This window comes from Panthera onca, chromosome E2 (assembly GCF_046562875.1).
Source record: "Panthera onca isolate mPanOnc1 chromosome E2, mPanOnc1 haplotype 2, whole genome shotgun sequence".
NCBI lineage: Eukaryota > Metazoa > Chordata > Mammalia > Carnivora > Felidae > Panthera > Panthera onca.
Window position 1 is genome coordinate 49,178,124 of NC_138353.1, and position 19,444 is coordinate 49,197,567.

A 19,444-nucleotide genomic window follows, 5' to 3' on the forward strand; every position below is an offset into this window, starting at 1 on the left:
CTGCCCCCTGGGGCCCTTCCTTTTTCTGACTCCCATCCACGCTGTCATCACAAAAAGAGTGGGGGACTCTGGAGCTAAATCTAGAGCTCTCTGGCTGCTTCTTGACTGCTGTGTGCCTTTGAGATCCGCATATGAATGTCCTGTCTGAATCAGAGACTGGGAGACAGTTGGGGGTCCCTCGTCAAGTAGATCTCAGCTTGCTGACCAGGACACAGGGCTCTTATCACCAAGCAAGGTCTTTTCAGAGGGTCACTTGCTAGCCACACCACAGGAAGGCAGGGTACGTGGTCAACGCAGAAATCCAGGGCTTTGTCTGGCTGTTATCAGCAACTAGCCTTGTGAGTTTGAGCTCAGACCCTTTATCTTTCTAGTCCCGTGCTTCCTTTTCTGCAGAATGTGGAGTTAGCCGACCCCTCAGTCCCTTTACATCTGGGAATCTTGAAATCCTGCCCTGAGCCCCACTAGTAATTTTCCTCTCCATCAATCAACAAATATTTGTGGACGTGCACACATGCTCCTGCTCCTCGCTGTGTGCATTTGGTTGCCTATTACCCTGGCTTCTCTGAGGTTTCCCTTTCAAGCAAAATAATAAAAATGTAAAGAGCTCTGAGAGGTCTGGGAGGAAATTTCTTACTGGGAGACACTTATCCTGCACCCCGCCAGAGAAGGTGCTGGGGGCTCCCTCCAAAGCCATGGCTCATGGAGACAGAGAGGAAGGAGGCCACAGGTTTCCTAAGGCTTCCCAGGAGCAGGCCCCAGCAAGCTATTTCCTTCATTTTCTGAACCTTTCAGGAACCTCCCAGACTTACATTCTTCCGGAGATGTTTGAAACTGGGGCTTTGCAGCAGTGTTATGCACTGGCATTTGCGGGCTTTGGCAACCCCAATGTTATCAGCCCTTTCTCCTGACAGTTCTGGTAGGTGGGTCAGTGGTTTATTAACCCTGTTTCACAGCTGAAGGAGAGCCAGGAAGCGGCTCACCCAGGGTCAGTGAGAGCATGAAGATAAAAAATAGTAACACACGAGTCCCAAATCTAGCTGGGGCCATTTCTGCATCTGGTATCCTTGCATTGAGAGCATCCGAAATGACTTGACACGTCCCCGGACGCATTAACTCTAAACCAGGAACCCACAGGAGAAACTTGCAGCAAAACCCATACTGGACTCTCCACGCAACAAATGACAAAACGAAACTAATCTGAGGCTGCAGGTCTCCGTGGATGCCTGTTGTTATGCCATGAGTCACTCTCCCTAAGATGGAAAGGGTAGAGTCAAGCTACTGAATGAAGCACTTTCCCTGCTCTGTGTTTTAATATTTTAATTTAAAAGGAAATGTGTTATTTAATAAGTGCGCAAGGAGATAACAAGGGCATCGCCTGAGCAAGGCTGCTGGTCAGAGTCCCACAGGGCACCTAAGCCTAAGGTCATCTCGCTGCAGAGAGGAGAGAGAGGCTTCACTTTTGCCGTTCAAGCTCCCAGCTGTTCTGTGGTGCCAGATGTGAGAGAGACTGGCCTATCATAATCACTAGACTGGAATATAAACCTTAAGGGCAAATTCTTTTTTAAAAAATGCATTTATTTATTTATTTTTTGTTTATTTATTTTGAGAGCGACAGAGGCAGTGCAAGTTGGGGAGGGGCAGAGAGCAAGGGAGACAGAGAATCCCAAGCAGACTTTGCTGCCAGCACAGAGCCCAACGTGGGGCTCGAACTCATGAAACTGTGAGATCATGACCAGAGCTGAAACCAAGAGTCAGACTTAACCAACTGAGCCACCCAGGCGCCCCATTCTTAATTTACAAAAAGAAATAGAGCTGTTAAAGAGATCTACTCTTTTTTCACCGTGTCGGCAAGCATACAGAGAAAATGAAATTGTCATCCAAAGAGTCCTTGATGAGCACGTTCCCTGTTAAGCCTAGAAGTTCAGCTCTGGTCCTGTGAGCTGTGTGACTTTAATGCACACGTGTATACTTTGTCTCTCTGTCTCTCTCGAGTTACATGGCTCAAATACCAAAATACAAAAACGTATATAATGAAACAAATATTTGTCATCCATCCATCAGCCAGCTGTTCAGTTCCCACTGCCCACCCCCAGGGGACAACATCATGTTGTTTCTCATGTTTCCATCCGGTATCTTTATGAATATAAAACTGAGATCTTTATGTGGGAAGGGGGCAAGTTTCTTAATTTTTCAAGTCTTGGCATCTTCAGTGCTCAATAATCACTGGCCGTTATTATTTTTAAAATGTTTATTTATTTACTTAGAGAGAGAGAGAGAGAAAGAGAGAGAGAGAGCTGGGGGAGGCCAGAGAGAGAGGGAGAGAGAGAGAATCCCAAGCAGGCTCTGTGCTGCCAGCCAGCGCAGAGCCCAATGCAAGGCTTCATTCCAGGAACTGTGAGATCATGACCTGAGCAGAAATCAAGAATCAGAGGCTTAACTGACTAAGCCACTCATGTGCCCCAGCATTTATTCTTGTTAATGATAATGATGTTGATAAATCTTCCCAGAGTCTGTGTCCCCTCAGGATATGAGCCACGCTCCTGACCATGGCTCCTAGGACCCTCTTGGTTACCCCTGAGGGACCAGCTTCGTCTTTGGTTCCCCATATGCTCTCATATCAGCCCTCCAGCAGCTTTTGGTTCCTTGAAGATGCCATGCTCCTAGGACTTCTAACATGCTGTTCGCTTTGCTTGGCACATTCTTGTCTTCCCGAAACCCAGTTCTCCCCCTGCAACCCCACCCTCTGGCTAATCACCAGCTCATCTTTTCAGCCTTGGCTGGGAAATCTGTGTTGGTGCCCATCCCCTTCCATCAGCGCCATGTTCTTTCACTCTGACACCACTTCATCATTCACTCATTCGTTTGACAAATATTTGAGTGCTAACCACAAGCCAGGCCCTGTCCTCGGCTTATCTGTCACACTGTATTGTCACTGCTCACTTCAATATTTCAATACTTCGTACGGTAACGCACTGTAACGCACATACCATCAAATTCACCCTTTCAAATGTATAACTCAGGGGTATTTAGTATATTCACAAGGCTGTGCAACCATCATTTAAATCAGAACACTTTCATCCCCCCAAAAGGAAACCTGCTAGTAGTCATTCTCCATCCTCACCAACCCCCCAAGGCTCTGGCAACCCTTAGCCTTTTTGTCTCGGTGGATTTGCTTAATCTGGAAATTTCACGTAAGTGGAGTCACACAGTATGTGGTCTTTTGTGATTAGCTTCTTTTTGTTAGTGTAATGTTCTCAAGGTTCACCCGTGGTGTAGCACACATCAGCACTTTATTTCTTTCTATGGCTGAGTAATAGCCCGCTGCATAGGTATGCCACATTTGCTTTATCCATCCAGCAGGCGATGGACGATTGGGCTGTTTCCGCTTTTTAGCTATTTTGAATGATGCTGCTGTGAACATTCATGTACAAGCTTTTCTGTGAATCTACGTTTTCATTTCTTTTGGAAGTATACATAGGAGTGGAATTGCTGGGTCACATGGTAACTCTGTTTAATCCTTTTGAGGAATTGCCAGACTGCTTTCTAAAGCGGCTGTACCATTTTCCATCCCCACCAGCAAGGTATGAGGGTTCCAATGTCTACACATCTCACTAACACTTGTATTTGTCTTCTTTGACTCTAGCCATCCTAGCGAGTGTGAATTGGTCCTTCTGAAGCTTTGTGAGGACAAGGACTCCATCCATCTTGCTCTCTACTGTGTCCCAGAACCTAGGACAGTGCCTGGCACTTACCAGACATTCATATTTTGTCTGATATACTCAAAAAGTGTTGAATGCATAAGTAAATCAAAAGCTACTTAGATAATTACCATCTTTATTGATTGTGAGTTTAACTCCCCAGTAGAGATCTATCAAGGGATCCAGTATCTTTTTCTGCACAATACTGTACCACCCCTCCTCTGTTACCATAGTCTCTCTTCACGGAGAAAATTGGGTTAAATGTAAGCTTTCTTTCCTTTCCTTTTTTTTTTTTTAAGACTTTACTTTTAAAAAATAATGTCTACATGCAACATGGGGCTTGAACTCACAACCCTGAGATCAAGAGTGACAATGCTCTACTGACTAAGCCAGCCAGGCATCTCAAATTTAAGCTTTCTAATTTTCCTTCAGATACTCATTTGGATCTTAGGTGTGCACAGATTCCTTATTTAGGCACTTACAGATAATTTCTTGGGTACTGGAACACCTTGTTTTTTCCTATGTTCATTTCTCCAGCAGAATTCTCTACTTCCTTCTGTAGGGCTTTCTGCTCACCCAAAGCACTCCATGCTTGCAAATAAATAGTCTTCCTTTTGTTTCTTTCTAAACTGCTCACACTGGGACAGTCAAAAACTATGACAGACCAGCTCTTCTTTCGGAGGTTTTCTTTTAATATCTGTCTACACCGTCTTGGCTCCTTGATGTGGAAGTATCTCGGGACATTTAGAGCAAGGAAGTCAGGCGAGGGACTGGGTGATGCTCATAGCCAGCACCCAGCACTTGAAAAATAGTTGTTGGATGGATGGATGGATGGATGTGGATATGTCAGAGATATGTTGCAAAATGCAGACTTGATCAACATACATTTATTGAGTACCCACCGTGTCCCACTATGGTGCATGTTGCAACAAAAGGTAAACAAACAGAGGACCTATCTTGGACTAGGAAGTTTCTAAAATCCCAGTCCTAGCTGTGTTATTTACTCCCTTTCTGTATCTTTTCACTCTCTATCGTACACCTAGTGATTTTCAGGATCACATTTTAGCTAAGGAATCTACCCATTGCATAAGCCCCACATAGGAAATTGTGATCTACTCTCAGCAAAATCCGGAATCAAAAGTGCCCCAGTTCGCTCCGTACCCCCAAACAGCTAAGAATCCCCCAAATGCTTAGCTTCCTGATCTTAGGGGTTCCTAATTGGGAAACCTCCGAAAGAATGGACAGCACGTCCACCAGAGGGTGCTGTGGGGGCAAATTTGTGCCGGGAGGGAGGCTTGACCAGTGACCCTCAGAGACAGGTAGGCGTCTTGAGTAATTTTCATTCTTCCTGGCGTTGCTTTCCCAGCCCCTTGAACCATCGCCGCCCCTCCTCCCATAGGTGGTTTCCCCCTCGATAATTAGCCATTTTCGGGGACTTAAAGAGTGTTTGCTTTGAAAAGACGCCTGGCTTCTGTTCCTGATACCCCGTGGCTCGGGCCCCTCAGGTCACAGGCCGGTCGGGCAGGGTGGGTGGGTGGGTGGGTGGGGACCTCCCGGGCGTCAGCGGCCCGGCGCCGCAGGGGCCGCGAAGGGGTTAACCCGGCGGGGGGGAGGGGAGGGGGCGCGGGCCGCGCCTGCGCTCTGCCGCCCTCCATTGTCTCCACGGCGGCGAGGAGCGCCGGCGAGCGCAGCCCGGGACCGAGCGGGGCGGAGCGGCTGGCGGGGCCGGCGGCGGCTGGAGCTAGAGCGCGACGCGACGCGACCGCGGCTTCCCGAGCTCCGCCTGGCCGCCCAGCGCCGCAGCCCGCCCGAGGCCTGGAGGGGTCCGGGCCGGCGTCCATGGTCGCGGCGACCTGAGGAGGGGGACGCGCCCGGCGCCCCCAGCCCTCCTCTGCCTCCTCCTGTCCGGCGGGCGGCCTCCTCCGGCGCCTCCCTGCGCCCGCCCGCCGCCTCCCTCCCTCCTTCCCTGCGGCTCCCCCGGCTTTCGGGAGCCCGGGGGCGGCCTGTGGCGCGCCGAGACCGCGCCGGACTGCGCCTCTTTGGACCTTGAGGGGAAACATGCGTTTGGCTTGGATCGTTTTAAATTCTTAGTTTGGGATCCCCGCCCGCCTGCCTCTTCCGCCCCGCGGGTTTTCTTTCCTTTTTTCTTTTTTTCCCCTTTTTTTCCTCCCGGTCTCCTTTTTGACTCCCTCCCCCTTTATGCTCGCCCAACCCTCCCCCCGCTGCTGAGAAGTGGGGGAGGGTCTCGGCCTCCAGGTTCCCGCCCCACCGGGGCCCGGGCGAGCATGGGGGGCAAGCAGAGCACGGCGGCCCGCTCCCGGGGCCCCTTTCCGGGGGTCTCCACCGATGACAGCGCCGTGCCCCCGCCGGGAGGGGCGCCCCACTTTGGGCACTATCGGGCGGGCGGCGGGGCCATGGGGCTGCGCAGCCGCTCGGTCAGCTCAGTGGCGGGCATGGGCATGGACCCCAGCACGGCCGGAGGGGTGCCCTTTGGCCTCTACACCCCCGCCTCCCGGGGGACAGGCGACTCGGAGAGGGCGCCCGGCGGCGGAGGGTCTGCGTCCGACTCCACCTATGCCCATGGCAATGGTTACCAGGAGACCGGCGGCGGTCACCATAGAGACGGGATGCTGTACCTAGGCTCCCGAGCCTCGCTGGCGGATGCTCTACCTCTGCACATCGCACCCAGGTGGTTCAGCTCGCACAGTGGTGAGTCCGCGGGCGGTGGAGGCCTCGGAGGGTGGAGTGCAAGGGAGGGCGCGTCGGGGCGCCCCAGACCTTCGCGCGCTTGCGAAGATTTGGAAATGGAGTGCGCGACCTGGATCTGTCTGCTTTCCCTTTGGTTCCTGGGGATGAATGGGATATCTATCCTCTAGAAAAGAGGCTTCCTGCGAGGCTGCGGAGCCGGGCGTATTAGGACTTCAGGCGTTGATTCACTTGTGGATGAGCAGAGCAAAACCTGCCTATTGAAGTCCCGTTTATTGGCATCACCATCCTCAGAGAGGAGGTTTTGTCTGGCTTGTAACAAGTCGGCCTCGAGGCTTCCTCTCTGTCACTGCAGCATTGTGCCTGCCTCACCGTTAGCAGAGAGGGGGATCCACTTTGACCAAGCAGTGTCTCTCGAACAAAGAGTGTGAAAGGAAAGAAAATTGGGGGCAAGTGTTGTTTGGATTAGGGCTCTCACTTTCGCTGGGAGAAGGGGGTGCCCAATTTTGCCAGTCTCCTGCTGGAGATCCGTTTGAATTGGTAAAAATGGAGCAGCCGGAAGGCTGCTGGCATATAGACAGGTGTGGCCTGCTGAATGGAGGGCCTAGCCAGGGAACCTCCCTCTGAGGCTTTGCAGGACCTGGGCTCTGGTGGCGGGTGCTGCATGCAGTAGGTTTGGCTCCATGACTCTCGCATCCCTCCATCTTTTTTCTTCTCCTCCATGCTAAGTGCTAGGTCTTCCTGGTGGTCTGTATCTTTTTGTAATGGGGAGGTGGCGCTTGATTGCCTGGCTGTTGGTACATCACAGGGCAAGAGGCGGATTCAAAGAATCTGGATGAATTCATTTTGTGAACTTCTGGTGACAGGCCAGCAAAAAGCTGGAGGAGGGTTTCCCAGGCCCTGAGTGGCAGGGCGGAAAAGGCACTGGCAGGAGCTTCTGGAGGAAAACAGGTCTATCGGCTCAGCTAACCTGAGAAGCCAGGTTAGGCTTCTAGAAAATTGGTCACGAGGGCGTGGGGCCGCTATTTGCTAATTGGCAAGTTGGAGTGAAGAAGTTAACGTATTCAGACTTCTTTGAGAGAGGGAAGAAAATCTAGGTATTGTGTAGAAAGAAGAAAGATTGCTTTCTGGAGGATGTATCTATTGGATCGCTGTTCTAGCTATGGTTGAAATAGGGAAGACTTTTTGAAGCTTTTTTCATTTCTGGTAATAGGTTGGCTTTTGGTTCAGTTCTATAAACTTTAATTTGTGGAGTAATTTTTTGAGGGGGAAATAGTGACTGATTTAGGGTACCACTTGAAAGTGGCTTTTGAATTGCTAAAATGGTATTTTAGTCCCTGAACAGACCTCTAGATATCATTGGAGCTTCCTCGACCTGCATCAGTCTCTTGCTCTGAATGAGATGCAAGGTGTGACTGCCTTGGGCACTTCGAGACATTTGATCATTTTTAGACATGTTGAAATTAAAATTTTTTTCTCCACAAAATTTGGTCCAGAAAGAGTTAGCTATAGTTGTGAGATGACTGTGGTTAAGTTTTTGAAAGAACCGTCGTTAGTATCCGATTTTAAACTGAAAAACACTGTAAGAAGATTCTCTCTAAAATCACAGAATTTTGTGTGTTGCAAAACAAATGTAATGTTATATAGACCCTTGTCTGGGAAAGGAGTTTGCATTTTGCTAAAATTTCTTATCTGTCTCTTGCTAGAAACTTCATTTCCTTATGCCACCTGGTACCAGGTTCCATGTTGGAGTTAAGAGCTTACAGTTGGATTCCAAAATTTCAGACTCTTAAGCTGTAAAACCTGAGTTTAATTTTTTTTCATCCAGCTGTGGTGAGGGTAGGAAGAGCCACTGAACCATGAGAATACAGGGAAAGTTGGGGCATATTAATCCCTTTGGGATTGATAATAAAGTGTGTGTGAGGCTGCTCCTAATATTTTGGGTAATACCCTCTTTTTTGAAATTACTTATACACACACCCCCACACACATATATGTGGTTTAAAGTAATCTTTATGCCCAACTCATGCTCTATGGAATGAGCCAGTCAGGTGCCTCAGGTAAGAAATTCTTTGTAGGACCGTCCTGTCCTTTTGTAAGACATGGCCTGCCTTACATGCCTACGACATGCCTCCACAAAGTTTCCAAATGCTCGAGTGGGGGCGGGGGGGGGGGCATCACCCTGATTGAAAGCCACTGCTTTAGGAATTCATTGTTTTATTCAAAATTAAATAATTAATTTTTCCTTTGCAGTTCACTTGATGTGAACCTTCATATTTCCACTTTTGTGCAATGGTGGTTCTGTCTCACTTTCCGGAACGGGCCACAGGATCTTCCTTCCAGGACATCCTTTTCCTCTCTTGTTTGTTGCTGTAAGAGGAGAAACTTGTTTCTATTTTGGAGCTTTTGAGTAAGGTCCAAGCACTTTTTGCTCTTGTGTCACAAGAGTGGAAGCCTAAGGATTTCAGTGCACAATTGAGTAGATGCCTGGAAGTTGATGTGATGTTGTTGCTTGTGTTTTTAAGGTGCTTTTGGAACTCTTCATGGGCACAGAAAACAGTTGTCAGTGAAATAAGTAGGGGAGCTCAATGTACACGAAGCTTCCTCAGAGGGAGTGAGCTGACGTTGTATCTGGAGGTCGGATACTGGGGTCTCGGCCCCTCCTGGGAGTAGCTATGACCTTGGGTAAGACACGTCACCTCTCTTGAGCCTCATCTTTGTTATTTTTAAAACAGATGTGGAAATCTTTGGCAGTCAGCCTGTGAAGGTTGTTCCCGAAAGCCTGTGAGGATACGTAGCCGTCGCATCTGTTCCTACACTTCCCCAGGTTGTGACCCTTATAACTGGAATGCTTTTCCTTCCATTCGGTACACGGGATAGCTCTTTCTGGTCCCTTCGAGTTCTACTTAAATTTCTCCTCAGAGGCCACTCTTAAAAATTGCCTCCCTCATGGTAATGGGTGAGTCACCTATTACCTTAACAGCACTTAACACACTTGATAAGTGTTTTATTTATCCTTTTACTTTTTCTATTTAGTTTGAGTTTTAAGCTTCATGAGAGCAGGGCTGCGCCTCTTGCTCCCTGTTGTGTCTCTTGCACTGTGTGTGCCTGGCGCAAATACTTCTCGAGTGAACGAATCGGAGTGCCTCGTGTCCATCATCTCTTTTAATCGTCACGACAATTCTAAGAGGTGGGTGTTTTTATTCCCATTTTACGGGTGAGGAGCCTGAGATACAGGACGAGGGTGAGGAGCCTCCACAAGGTCAAATAGCTAAGAGGTGGCAGAGCTGGGATTGGAATGTAGGCCTCCCGCGTGAGAACCTGGGCTCCTGACCATTACACTCCACGGCCTGTCATCCTGAAACGCCGGGAAGCTGGGTAGCGTGCTGGAAATTGTACTGGCCTGCGAGTCACAGGGCTAGGCTCATCTACTGGTGGCACTACGAGTTAACTGCCTGACTTGTGACCGTGGGCAAGTGAGTCATTTAGCCTCAGAGTCACCATTTTGTCACCTGTAAGGTGGAGATAACACCTGTCCTGCTTACCTTTCCGAGTCATGGTGAGGGTGAGGGTCTCGTGAGACAGTGTTTACAAAAGCCAAATAACATACAAAAGGAAGGTGGTGTTCCTGTAGGGGCACTTCTCTGATAGTTCTCTGCCTTTCATCGCTGCAGAATTTGCTGGGCAGAGAGGTTTAGAACTGTGTGAACTGTGTCTCCAGAATGGAAGCTAGTGCTCTCTACTGAAATCTGACCTACATCGACAGGCCGTTGATAATAATGAATGCCATTGAGAAGAGCTGCTTTATAAGATGAGAGTTAGTGTCCCTTTCTTTCCACATTAAAATATAAATTTTGCTTTAAGGTGTTTAACCCCCTAGTGGTTTTCTCGGTGGTGTTCTGGAGGTCTGGTCATTCTTTTTTGGTGGTCCTGTTGATCTCAGAACATGGATTACTGGATGTTGGGGGAAACAGAGGATCCACCATGTTAGAAGGAAGAGGTTGCCTATTTTCTGGGTCCTGCTATACAATGGTCACTGAGGGTTTCAATCCAGCTTCTTAGCCATGTGCACGTACACACGTGCATATTCAGAAAAATCTAAACTGTTCTCTCTTGTCACCAAGTCTTCGACTGGGGCTGATAGAAGGTAACTTTTGATAAATCTTTGAACATGCTAGCAGGATATCTCATGGATTCTATTTTGCCACCATGCTAGCGTTCTCAAGTGATTTAATTGTCTCTTCTTAAATAATTAAAGAGAGTTGCCAACCCTATTGGAGTGGATCAGACAGCCTCCCTGTGCCTCACCATAGGTGTGCGAGAGGTCATGGTCCTTTACATGGTTTCTGGGGAAGGAAAGCATTCTGTGGTCTTCAAAGACCATGATGGCTCTCCTGCTCTGCAAAAGTTCTATTCTTAATGAAAATTTTGCGGTAAAGCACAGTTTTTAGTTCTTTGTTACCATGAGGGCTTATTTTCTATACAGTAAAAAAAAGTTCCCTTGAGAAGCTGATGATTCCTTGAAGTTCACAGTCAACTCTTCCTCATTGAGGTTTGAAGGATGTTGGAAGAAACAATGGTTTCACTCTTAAAGTGTTTGCTTTATGGGACGTGTACATTTTGCTATTAAACAAAGACACACCCCAAATATGTCATAAGGAATACTCTGAGCCAGGCCACTCCGCACCAGAGAAATACACCTCTAGTTCCTTTTGGGAAAAGGAACATGCTTTGTATTTTACAAATGTGATATTCAACCCAAGCTTATTGGGCACTAAAATTTTGGCAAATCTGGTTATAAAACTAAATTTCGATTTTGACAGTTTCAGAATTGGAAACAAATTCATAGAGCAGTGGTGGTAACTTAAATGGACGAGTCTCATTTCTGCTTACCCTTAAATAGGTTTTTTTTGTTTTTTTAATATATATTTTTTAAGTTTATTTATTTGAGAGAGGCAGAGACAACATGAGTATGGGAGGGGCACAGAGAGAGAGAGAGAAAAAGAGAGAGAGAGAGAATCCCAAGCAGGCTCTGCACCGTCAGCGCAGAGTCTAATGTGGGGCTCAAACCCACCAAACCGTAAGATCATGACCTGAGCTGAAACTGAGAGTTGGGCACTTAACGACTGAGCCACCCAGGTGCCCCTAAAATAGGGGTGTTTTTAACGATAGTGGGTCACTGAGATTATAGTACTAGAATCTCAAAGTTAGCTCAAAACCTAAAACCTAATCCCAGTCTTTTAGAATGTTAGAGGAGTATAAATTGCCATCTGTTTCTTTTCTAAGCTTTGTCATGGCCTAGTGTGTATCAGACTGTCTCTAGTGATTACTGTGGGTACAGGCTTGAATATGAAAAGGAACTTCTCAGAGACCCAGCAGTTTTCACTTCTGAATCTCCTTTTCTCATAAGAACAAAGGTTTATCCTTGAATGCAACAGTTGGGTTCCTGGTTGTTGTTGTTGTTAAGTTTATTTATTCTGAGAGAGAGAGAGAACACAAGTGGGGTAGGGGCAGAGAGAGAGGTAGAGAGAATTCTAAGCAGGCTCCGTGCTGTCAGCACAGAGCCCAACGCAGGGCTGCAACTCATGAACTGTGAGATCATGAGTCTGAGGCTTAACTGACTGAGCCATCCAGGTGCCCCAGGTTCCTGGTCTTGATATTTGAGGGGTGAGTTGTAGGTGTGATTGAATAACCTGAAGACCAACAACCTGAAAGTGAGAAGCAAATAAAGAGCCAAGTTTCGTCTTTTTTTAAAATCTTTTTTAAAATGTTTATCTTTTTTTAATGTTTATTTATTTATTTTTGAAAGAGAGAGTTCGAGAACTTGAGCCAGGGAGAGGCAAAGAGAGAGGGAGACAGAGAATCCCAAGCAGGCTCTGTGCCGCGGGCTCAGAACCTGAGATGGGGCTCGATCCCAATATACTGTGAGATCATGACCTGAGCCAAAACCAAGAGTCAGATGCTTAACCGCCTGAGCGACCCAGGTGCCCTGAGCCAGGTTTAATCTTAAAGTAGCAGCTGGGGTAGCTTCTCTCCTGATGAGACTGTTTACAGTGAGTTCTACCTGGAGTTGTTAGAAGTGACAGTACAGCCTTCCTCTGCTGGAAGTAAAGAGGAAGGGGGAATTCACTGGGTCCCTGTAAACACCAAGTTACAGGAGGCATTATAATTTCTAGTGCCCTCTTTGGGTCTATAACAAGAAGGAGGCAGACATAAACAAGCTCCCCTGATTTCTGTGAATGGTTCAAAGGGTTTTCTAACTTGACTTTGCCCAGTATTCTCTAGGGGGTTTGTTAACAGTGCAGATGACTGGACCTCGCTCCCAGAATTCAGTGGAGCTAAGGAGAGACCCAAGAATCTAAATTTGTAACAAATGATTCTGAAAATTCTCTTCCCAGAGAAAGAACTCACAAAGAAATGATCTAAGAAAAAGAAATGATGCTTTTTTTTTTTTGGTGCACTCATTAGCATGCTTCTCAATATTACTAAACGGATCAAGTATCTCCTAAGCAGGATCCATACAAATGTTCCTTTCACCTGCTCCCAGAGGGTAGCGTCACCCAGCAAGAGCATTGCTCATTGTTTGACGGTTTTCTTTTACATGGAACTAAGCATTTTTCTCCAGGAGGGAGGCATGAGCCCGGCTGCCTTGGTCCTGAGAATTGAAGTTGCTCAGAACAGAAGAGAGTCTGGCAATGTCTCCTTTCCTTCTGTGCTTGTCTTCCCCCTGATTTTCATTCTAAGGCACAGCTGCCTTTGGCTGCTTGTGCTATTGAAGGGCTTACGGATATGTGTCCTCTTTTATGTATCCCCAGCCAGCAACTAGACAAGTCAAGATCCTAGAATGAATCTAAACTTTAGATGGACAAAATACCTATTTTTCCTTTTCTCTTGCAGACCCAAAAGTAGGAGACTTTTTGAGTGTGCGTATGGAGATCTGTTGCACTAAGACATTTATTTATTCAATTGGTATTTATTGAGTGCCTCCAGTATACTAGGACCTGTGTCGGGTGGTGGGAAGGTATGTTCATTACAAGACTGATTAGCATTACTTTGTTATTTCTAAGGATCTTTGCTTCCTTACTCCGTAAGAGAGAGTCTGAATATTGCAGCTTATGGGACATTTTCCCTTCTTCCTCAGTTTTTCTCTTGGATGAACGAATTCAAGGTTTTGTCCACGAGGCTGCTACATGGATGGTATTTCCTCCTTACTCTTCACTGATACTCTTAATTCTTTCCTAAACCCTGTTGCTGGGCTAGAGTAGGCAATCATTTCTTTGTGGTTCTAGTCAAGCCCTTGTTAAAAATTCCTCCTATATCCTAATGCAAGTGGTCCTTTATCTTCTCAATGAGAATATCAAAAGGAAAAACTGTTTTTCAGGCTCTTCATGTGTATATTTGGCTTCAGCATCTTTGTCGTCCCTAGGACCACTTTTCTTTCTCGTCATTGAAAACTGTTTTCTAGAAGCATGATCCACCACTTTAGTAATCTTGTCTCTATAAAATTTATCCCAAGCCACAAATACCCATAAGGAAATATGAGGAACAGTTTTAACCCTTGTACGTCTCTGAGCTCCAGACACTGTTGATACTCAGTGCTATTTTAAGTGATTTTTAAAGGCTTGTTTGTGATAGCCAACATTGGTGACCAAATGTCCTCCTCGCCTCCCCCAAATGATTATTAAATGTGTGTTATAGTCAAGTATTTTTTTGCTGAGAGTAAAGGGTTTTAAAAAAAGTGCTCCATGCTCAGAGACTTAATGTGGACTTTAGCTCTAAGAGGGTGCCTTGATTTTTGGAGAAACCTCACCTTATATTTAGGAATTATGCAGTCATCTTTATCTTAGTGAATTAGACTTGTCGTAGCTTGGCTCCAGCTTTCTCCCCGGTAGTACCTTTAGCCCTCTAAAAAGTATAATTAAATAAGCCATACTTCACAAGAAGTTGTTCTAAAATTGGTCACCTCTGCTGTACAATGTCTTTTAAGGTCAAAGTTGATTTGTTAGCATGCGGGAGAAACTTAAATCTGGAGTCTCCCAATGATTTGGGACAGAGGTAGGAGAACCCAAAACTCTAGGCCCCAGCCATTTTGGTCATTTTGCCCACATTGCTCAACTCTCTGGAGATATTTGCACTTGTTTCTTCTTCAATAACCCTTTTTTTCCTGCTAAGAGGGTGCTTTTCCTTAGTGAGGGCCATTAGAATTCTTTTATCCCGCCACTTGCCTAAGTACTCTGGAAATCCTACAAGGATTTGAGGGAGTCCTTGGGATTCCAACTCAAACCAATGAAGTACTTGACTACCATAAATATTAACTTTCTGTGCAATTGTTCTCTTCTACTTAGATCATTTACACTTTTAACGCCCACTAAGATATAATGCCATCTAAGTCAGCTTTCCAGAGAAACTTTGTTAGAATGCCACTCACTACTATAACAAGCATCACCAAATACTCATGTACACCATATATTATTAGTTTTCCTCAGTCCTGGTCAGATCTGACTAAAATATTCATACCATTGCAGCCGGTTGCCCTAGAGAACTCTGGCAAGTCTAATACCTGTGGTGAGGGCTGGCTTGCACACTAGCTGCCTTCCACCTTAATATCTGACCAGCCCAGTCTTGTTGGCTGTGTTTAATTCATCTATTCCCTACCTCCTCTCTCGGCCCGGAGGCCAAGTGCAACATAAAAGGATGGCGAATCTAAGCATCTGCAGTATTTTGAGGTATAGGAATCGCCTATGAAGTGGCAGACCTTTGAGAAATAGTATTGTGAGCTGTTCTGTTTTTGCTGTGGCTTTGGAAAACCTTTGGATTCTTCTACTGAAAATTTGTTTGAAAAAAAAATCTTTTTAATGAAACAGTGTGAGTCACAAAGCAGCCACTCCTTCTCATAATAGCATTTCTCACCAGGGGAATTTTTGGTAGCTGTTGGGGGAGGGATTTGAGTAGGTTGTGGATGATAAATCCCTGGGTAGAACATAACCAGAGGCTGCCATATCAGAACTCTGGTGCTTTCCATGCTGACAGTGAGCCCTGAATTCAAAGTGCAGGACAGCAGAATAGAATGGGGAGGACTGTGCTCAGTGAATAGCCACAGTAGCATGACCAATGAGATTGGAGTTTGACATTCAAACTCAGTTCATTAAAACACCTTTGTAGTGTGAAAGGATCATGAAACGGAGGCCTTGGGTCAGAGGCCCTGAGGCCAATTTACAGGAAGAGCATCACTTTTCTTGTTAAGGGAAGGCTGTGGACCTAATGATGAGAATGTAGGAGTCACAAGTGTGCCTCCTTTTTCTATGTTGTGAAATGGTGGCATGGCACTTGACACTGACCATGAGACTACTTTGCAAGGAGACAATTCATGTGAGGTCATCTGTGCTCTTAAGATTTTAGGTCTAATAAAGTGTTTAGAACGACACCCAAAGTGAACACATTACACAGCCAGCCCTCTGTAGGATGTTGAAAAGGATACACTAGAGATAGTAAGAGTTTAGAACTAGCAAGGATTATGCTATCAGCATCCAGAATGCTATCCTCAACATCTACCCAAATCTGAGTTTTAACTGTTCCCAAATTCAGTGACTTACAACTCTTCAGTCCTTGTGTCTGAACCAGTCTTATGTAAGCTACAGACAGAGGAAAGTCTGAAAGCTTATTACAACTGTGTTAAGATTTGCTTTCCTTTGGAAAGTCATAGCTGTCTCCACTCTGTTTTCCTGGCTTTGTACTTTTCTTCAAAGCCTCTTACCAGTTCTTCCAAGGCCCCAGAGCTCAAAAAAAGGGGAACAGGAAGTCAGCGTTTGATGCCTAAGAACCAGCAATAGAAAACAAGGCCCAAACAAGGGACTCAGAGGGGGATTTCTGGGCCTTGAAGCTATCAGGCCTGTAGGATTACAGATCCATCCTTCGGGGATGGCCTTGAAATGAGGAAAGAGCAAGAGGAACCTCTGCTTCCCTGAGCGGACTACTTTTTCTTGGGTGATATGGTGTAGGCTCAACATTTTTAACTGATCCCATAATTACAAAGTATCTTTTGCCTAAGGAGTTCGAAACACTTAAGGTAAAAGTGATGGTCACTTTTTAAATGGAGTTTTTAATTTTAATTCCAGTGTAGTTAACATACAGTGTTACATTAGTTTCAGGTATACAATGTAGTGATTCCATGCATCACCCAGTGCCCATAATGATAAGTATACTCTTAATCTCCATCCCCTATTTTACCCACCCCCGCCACCCACCTCCTCTCTGCTAACCATCAGTTTGTTCTCTAATATTAAAGGGTCTATTTCTTGGTTTGTCTCTCTCTCTCTCTCTCTTTCTCTTTTTTTTTTTTTTTACCCTTTGCTTGTTTGTTTTGTTTCTTTTAAAAAAAATTTTTTTTTTCTTAACGTTTATTATTGAGAGACAGAGAGAGACAAAGCATGAGCATGGGAGGGGCAGAGAGAGGAGGAGACACAGAATCCGGAACAGGCTCCAGGCTCCGAGCTGTCAGCACAGAGCCCAACGTGGGGCTCGAACCCACAGGCCGTGGGATCATGACCTGAACCGAAGTCAGACGCTCAACCTACTGAGCCACCCAGGCGCCCCTGTTTGTTTTGTTTCTTAAGTTACATATATGAGTGAAATTACATGGTATTTGTCTTTCTCTGACTTATTTCGTTTATCATTATGCTCTCTAGCTTCATCTGCGTCATTGCAAATGGCAAGATTTCATTCTTTTGTAAGGCTGAGTAATATTCCATGGTGTGTGTGTGTGTGTGTGTGTGTGTGTGTGTGTGTGTGTATACGTATGTATATATATACATACATATATTCCCCATCTTCTTTATCCATTCATCTATCTATGGACACTGGGCTGCATTCATAGTTTGGCTATTGTAAATAATGCCGCAATAAACAAACACTTTTGAATTAGTGTTTTTGTACTTTTTTGATAAATACCCAGTAGTGCGATTACTGGGTTGTAGGGTAGTTCTATTTTTAACCTTTTTTTAAAAAAAATTTTGTTTTATTTAAGTAATCTGTACACCCCAAGTGGGGCTTGAACTCATGACCCTGAGATCAAGAGTCACATGTCCTTCTGACTGAGCCAGCCATGTGCCCCTCTTTGTGTGTGTTTTTATGCCAGTACCATACTGTTTTTATTACTACAGCTTTGTACCATAACGTGAAAAGTCTGGGATTGTGATACCTCCAGTTTTGTTTTTCTTTTTCAAGATTGCTTTGGCTATTTGGGGTCTTTTATGGTTCCATACAGATTTTAGAATTGTTCATTTTAGTTTTGTGGAAAATGCTGTTGGTATTTTGATAGGCATTGCATTAAATGTGTAGATTGCTTTGGTTAGTATAGACATTTTAACAATATTTGTTCTTCCAACCTAAGAGCCTGGAATGTCTTTCCTTTTCTTTGTGTTGTCTTGAATTTCTTTCATCAGTGTTTTATAGTTCTCAGAGTACAGGTCTTTCACTTCTTTGGTTAAGTTTATTTCTAGGTGTTTTATTGTTTTGGGTGCAATTGCAAATGTTAATTGTTTTCTTAATGTCACTTCCTGCTGCTTCATTATTAGTGTATAGAAATACAACAGATTTCTGTACATTGATTTTGTATCTTGCTACTCTACTGAAGTCAGTTATCAGTTCTAATAGTTTTTTTTCTGGTGGAGTCTTTAGGGTTATGCCATCTGCAAATAGTGGAGGTTTTACTTTTTCTTTACCAGTTTGGATGCCTTTTATTTCTTTTTATTGTCTAATTGCTGTGACCAGAACCTTCTAGTACTTGGTTGAATAAAAGTGGTGAGAGTGGACATCCTTGTCTTTTTCCAGACCTTAGGGGAAAAGCTCTCAGTTTTTTCCCATTGAGTATGATGTCAGCTGTGGGTTTGTCATATATGGCCTTTGTTATATTGAGGTATGTTCCCTCTAGACCTATGTTGTTGAGGGTTTTTATCATGAATGGAAGCTGTATGTTGTCAAATGCTTTTTCTGGGAGGTGATAATCACTTTTATAAAATAACAAGAATTATTTCCTTGCCTCCCTTTTCCTTGAGGGTCCCCAGGGTACATCTTGTCATAGGGTCTGACCCTTCCTTTTTTTGTCCATTCACTCATATTAGATGAACTCTAAAGCTTCAGTCCTATGACTGAAAAATGGAGGGGTGCCTGGGTGGCTCAGTCGGTTAAACGTCCGACTTCAGCTCAGGTCATGATCTCGCGGTCCGTGAGTTCGAGCCCCGCGTCGGGCTCTGTGCTGACAGCTCAGAGCCTGGAGCCTGCTTCAGATTCTGTGTCTCCCTCTCTCTCTGCCCCTCCCCCGTTCATGCTCTGTCTCTGTCTCAAAAATAAATAAAACATTAAAAAAAATTAAAAAAAAGAAAAATGGAAGTCACAGGGGTTTATACTCTGTCAATTTGGTACATTTCAGGAAATCAGGTAGTGGTGTGGCTCTGAATAGGAGCTCTGGTCTCTTGGAACCTTTTTTAAAAATCTACTTTAGACATTCAAAAGAGGTAATGTATTTACCTATCAAACAGATTTATGAATAAACTGTTACAGATGTAATTGCATAAATCCACCCAGTTCCCATATTTTTCCTTCCCTCCCCAAAGGTAATGACTGCCTGGCTCTCCTGTTTATCATCCTTTATATGTTCATAGTTTTATTGCATGTTTCTGTCTAAAACGATATTCATTTAATTCATATAAACTTTATCATAATGCCTCTGTCCTCTCATATCCCTCTGTATATCCCAAATGGATTTGAGATCTGTAAATCCATTGTACTACTTATTGTTCGTGTTGACACATTCATTTTCACTGTTGCACTCTGTTGTGTGACTGTATCACAAATATCACCATTTATTGGCACCTGGGTGGTTCAGTCGGTTAAGCATCTGACTTTTGATTTCAGCTCGGGTCATGATCTCACAGTTTGTGAGTTTGAACCCAACACAGAGTTGGGCTCTGTGCTGGCAGTGCGGAGCCTGTCTGGGATTCTTTCTGTCTTTTTGCCCCTCCCCTGCTAGAGCTCTTTGGCTT

At 45.2% G+C, this 19,444-nt stretch overlaps 1 protein-coding gene across 3 annotated transcripts in view; it reads left to right on the forward strand.

The window, feature by feature from the left end:
* Window positions 1–5,340: 5,340 nt before the first annotated feature.
* The window catches only part of ZNRF1 (zinc and ring finger 1), a 103,891-nt gene continuing 89,787 nt past the window's right edge, over window positions 5,341–19,444 (forward strand). For 2 of the 3 annotated variants that reach the window (XM_060650132.2, XM_060650133.2), the window contains exon 1: window positions 5,341–6,407. In XM_060650132.2, the coding sequence (XP_060506115.1) occupies window positions 5,984–6,407 (424 nt within the window). In that variant the 5' untranslated portion in view covers window positions 5,341–5,983. The remainder of the gene's footprint in view (window positions 6,408–19,444) is intronic. The other variant, XM_060650131.2, reaches the window with a different exon arrangement.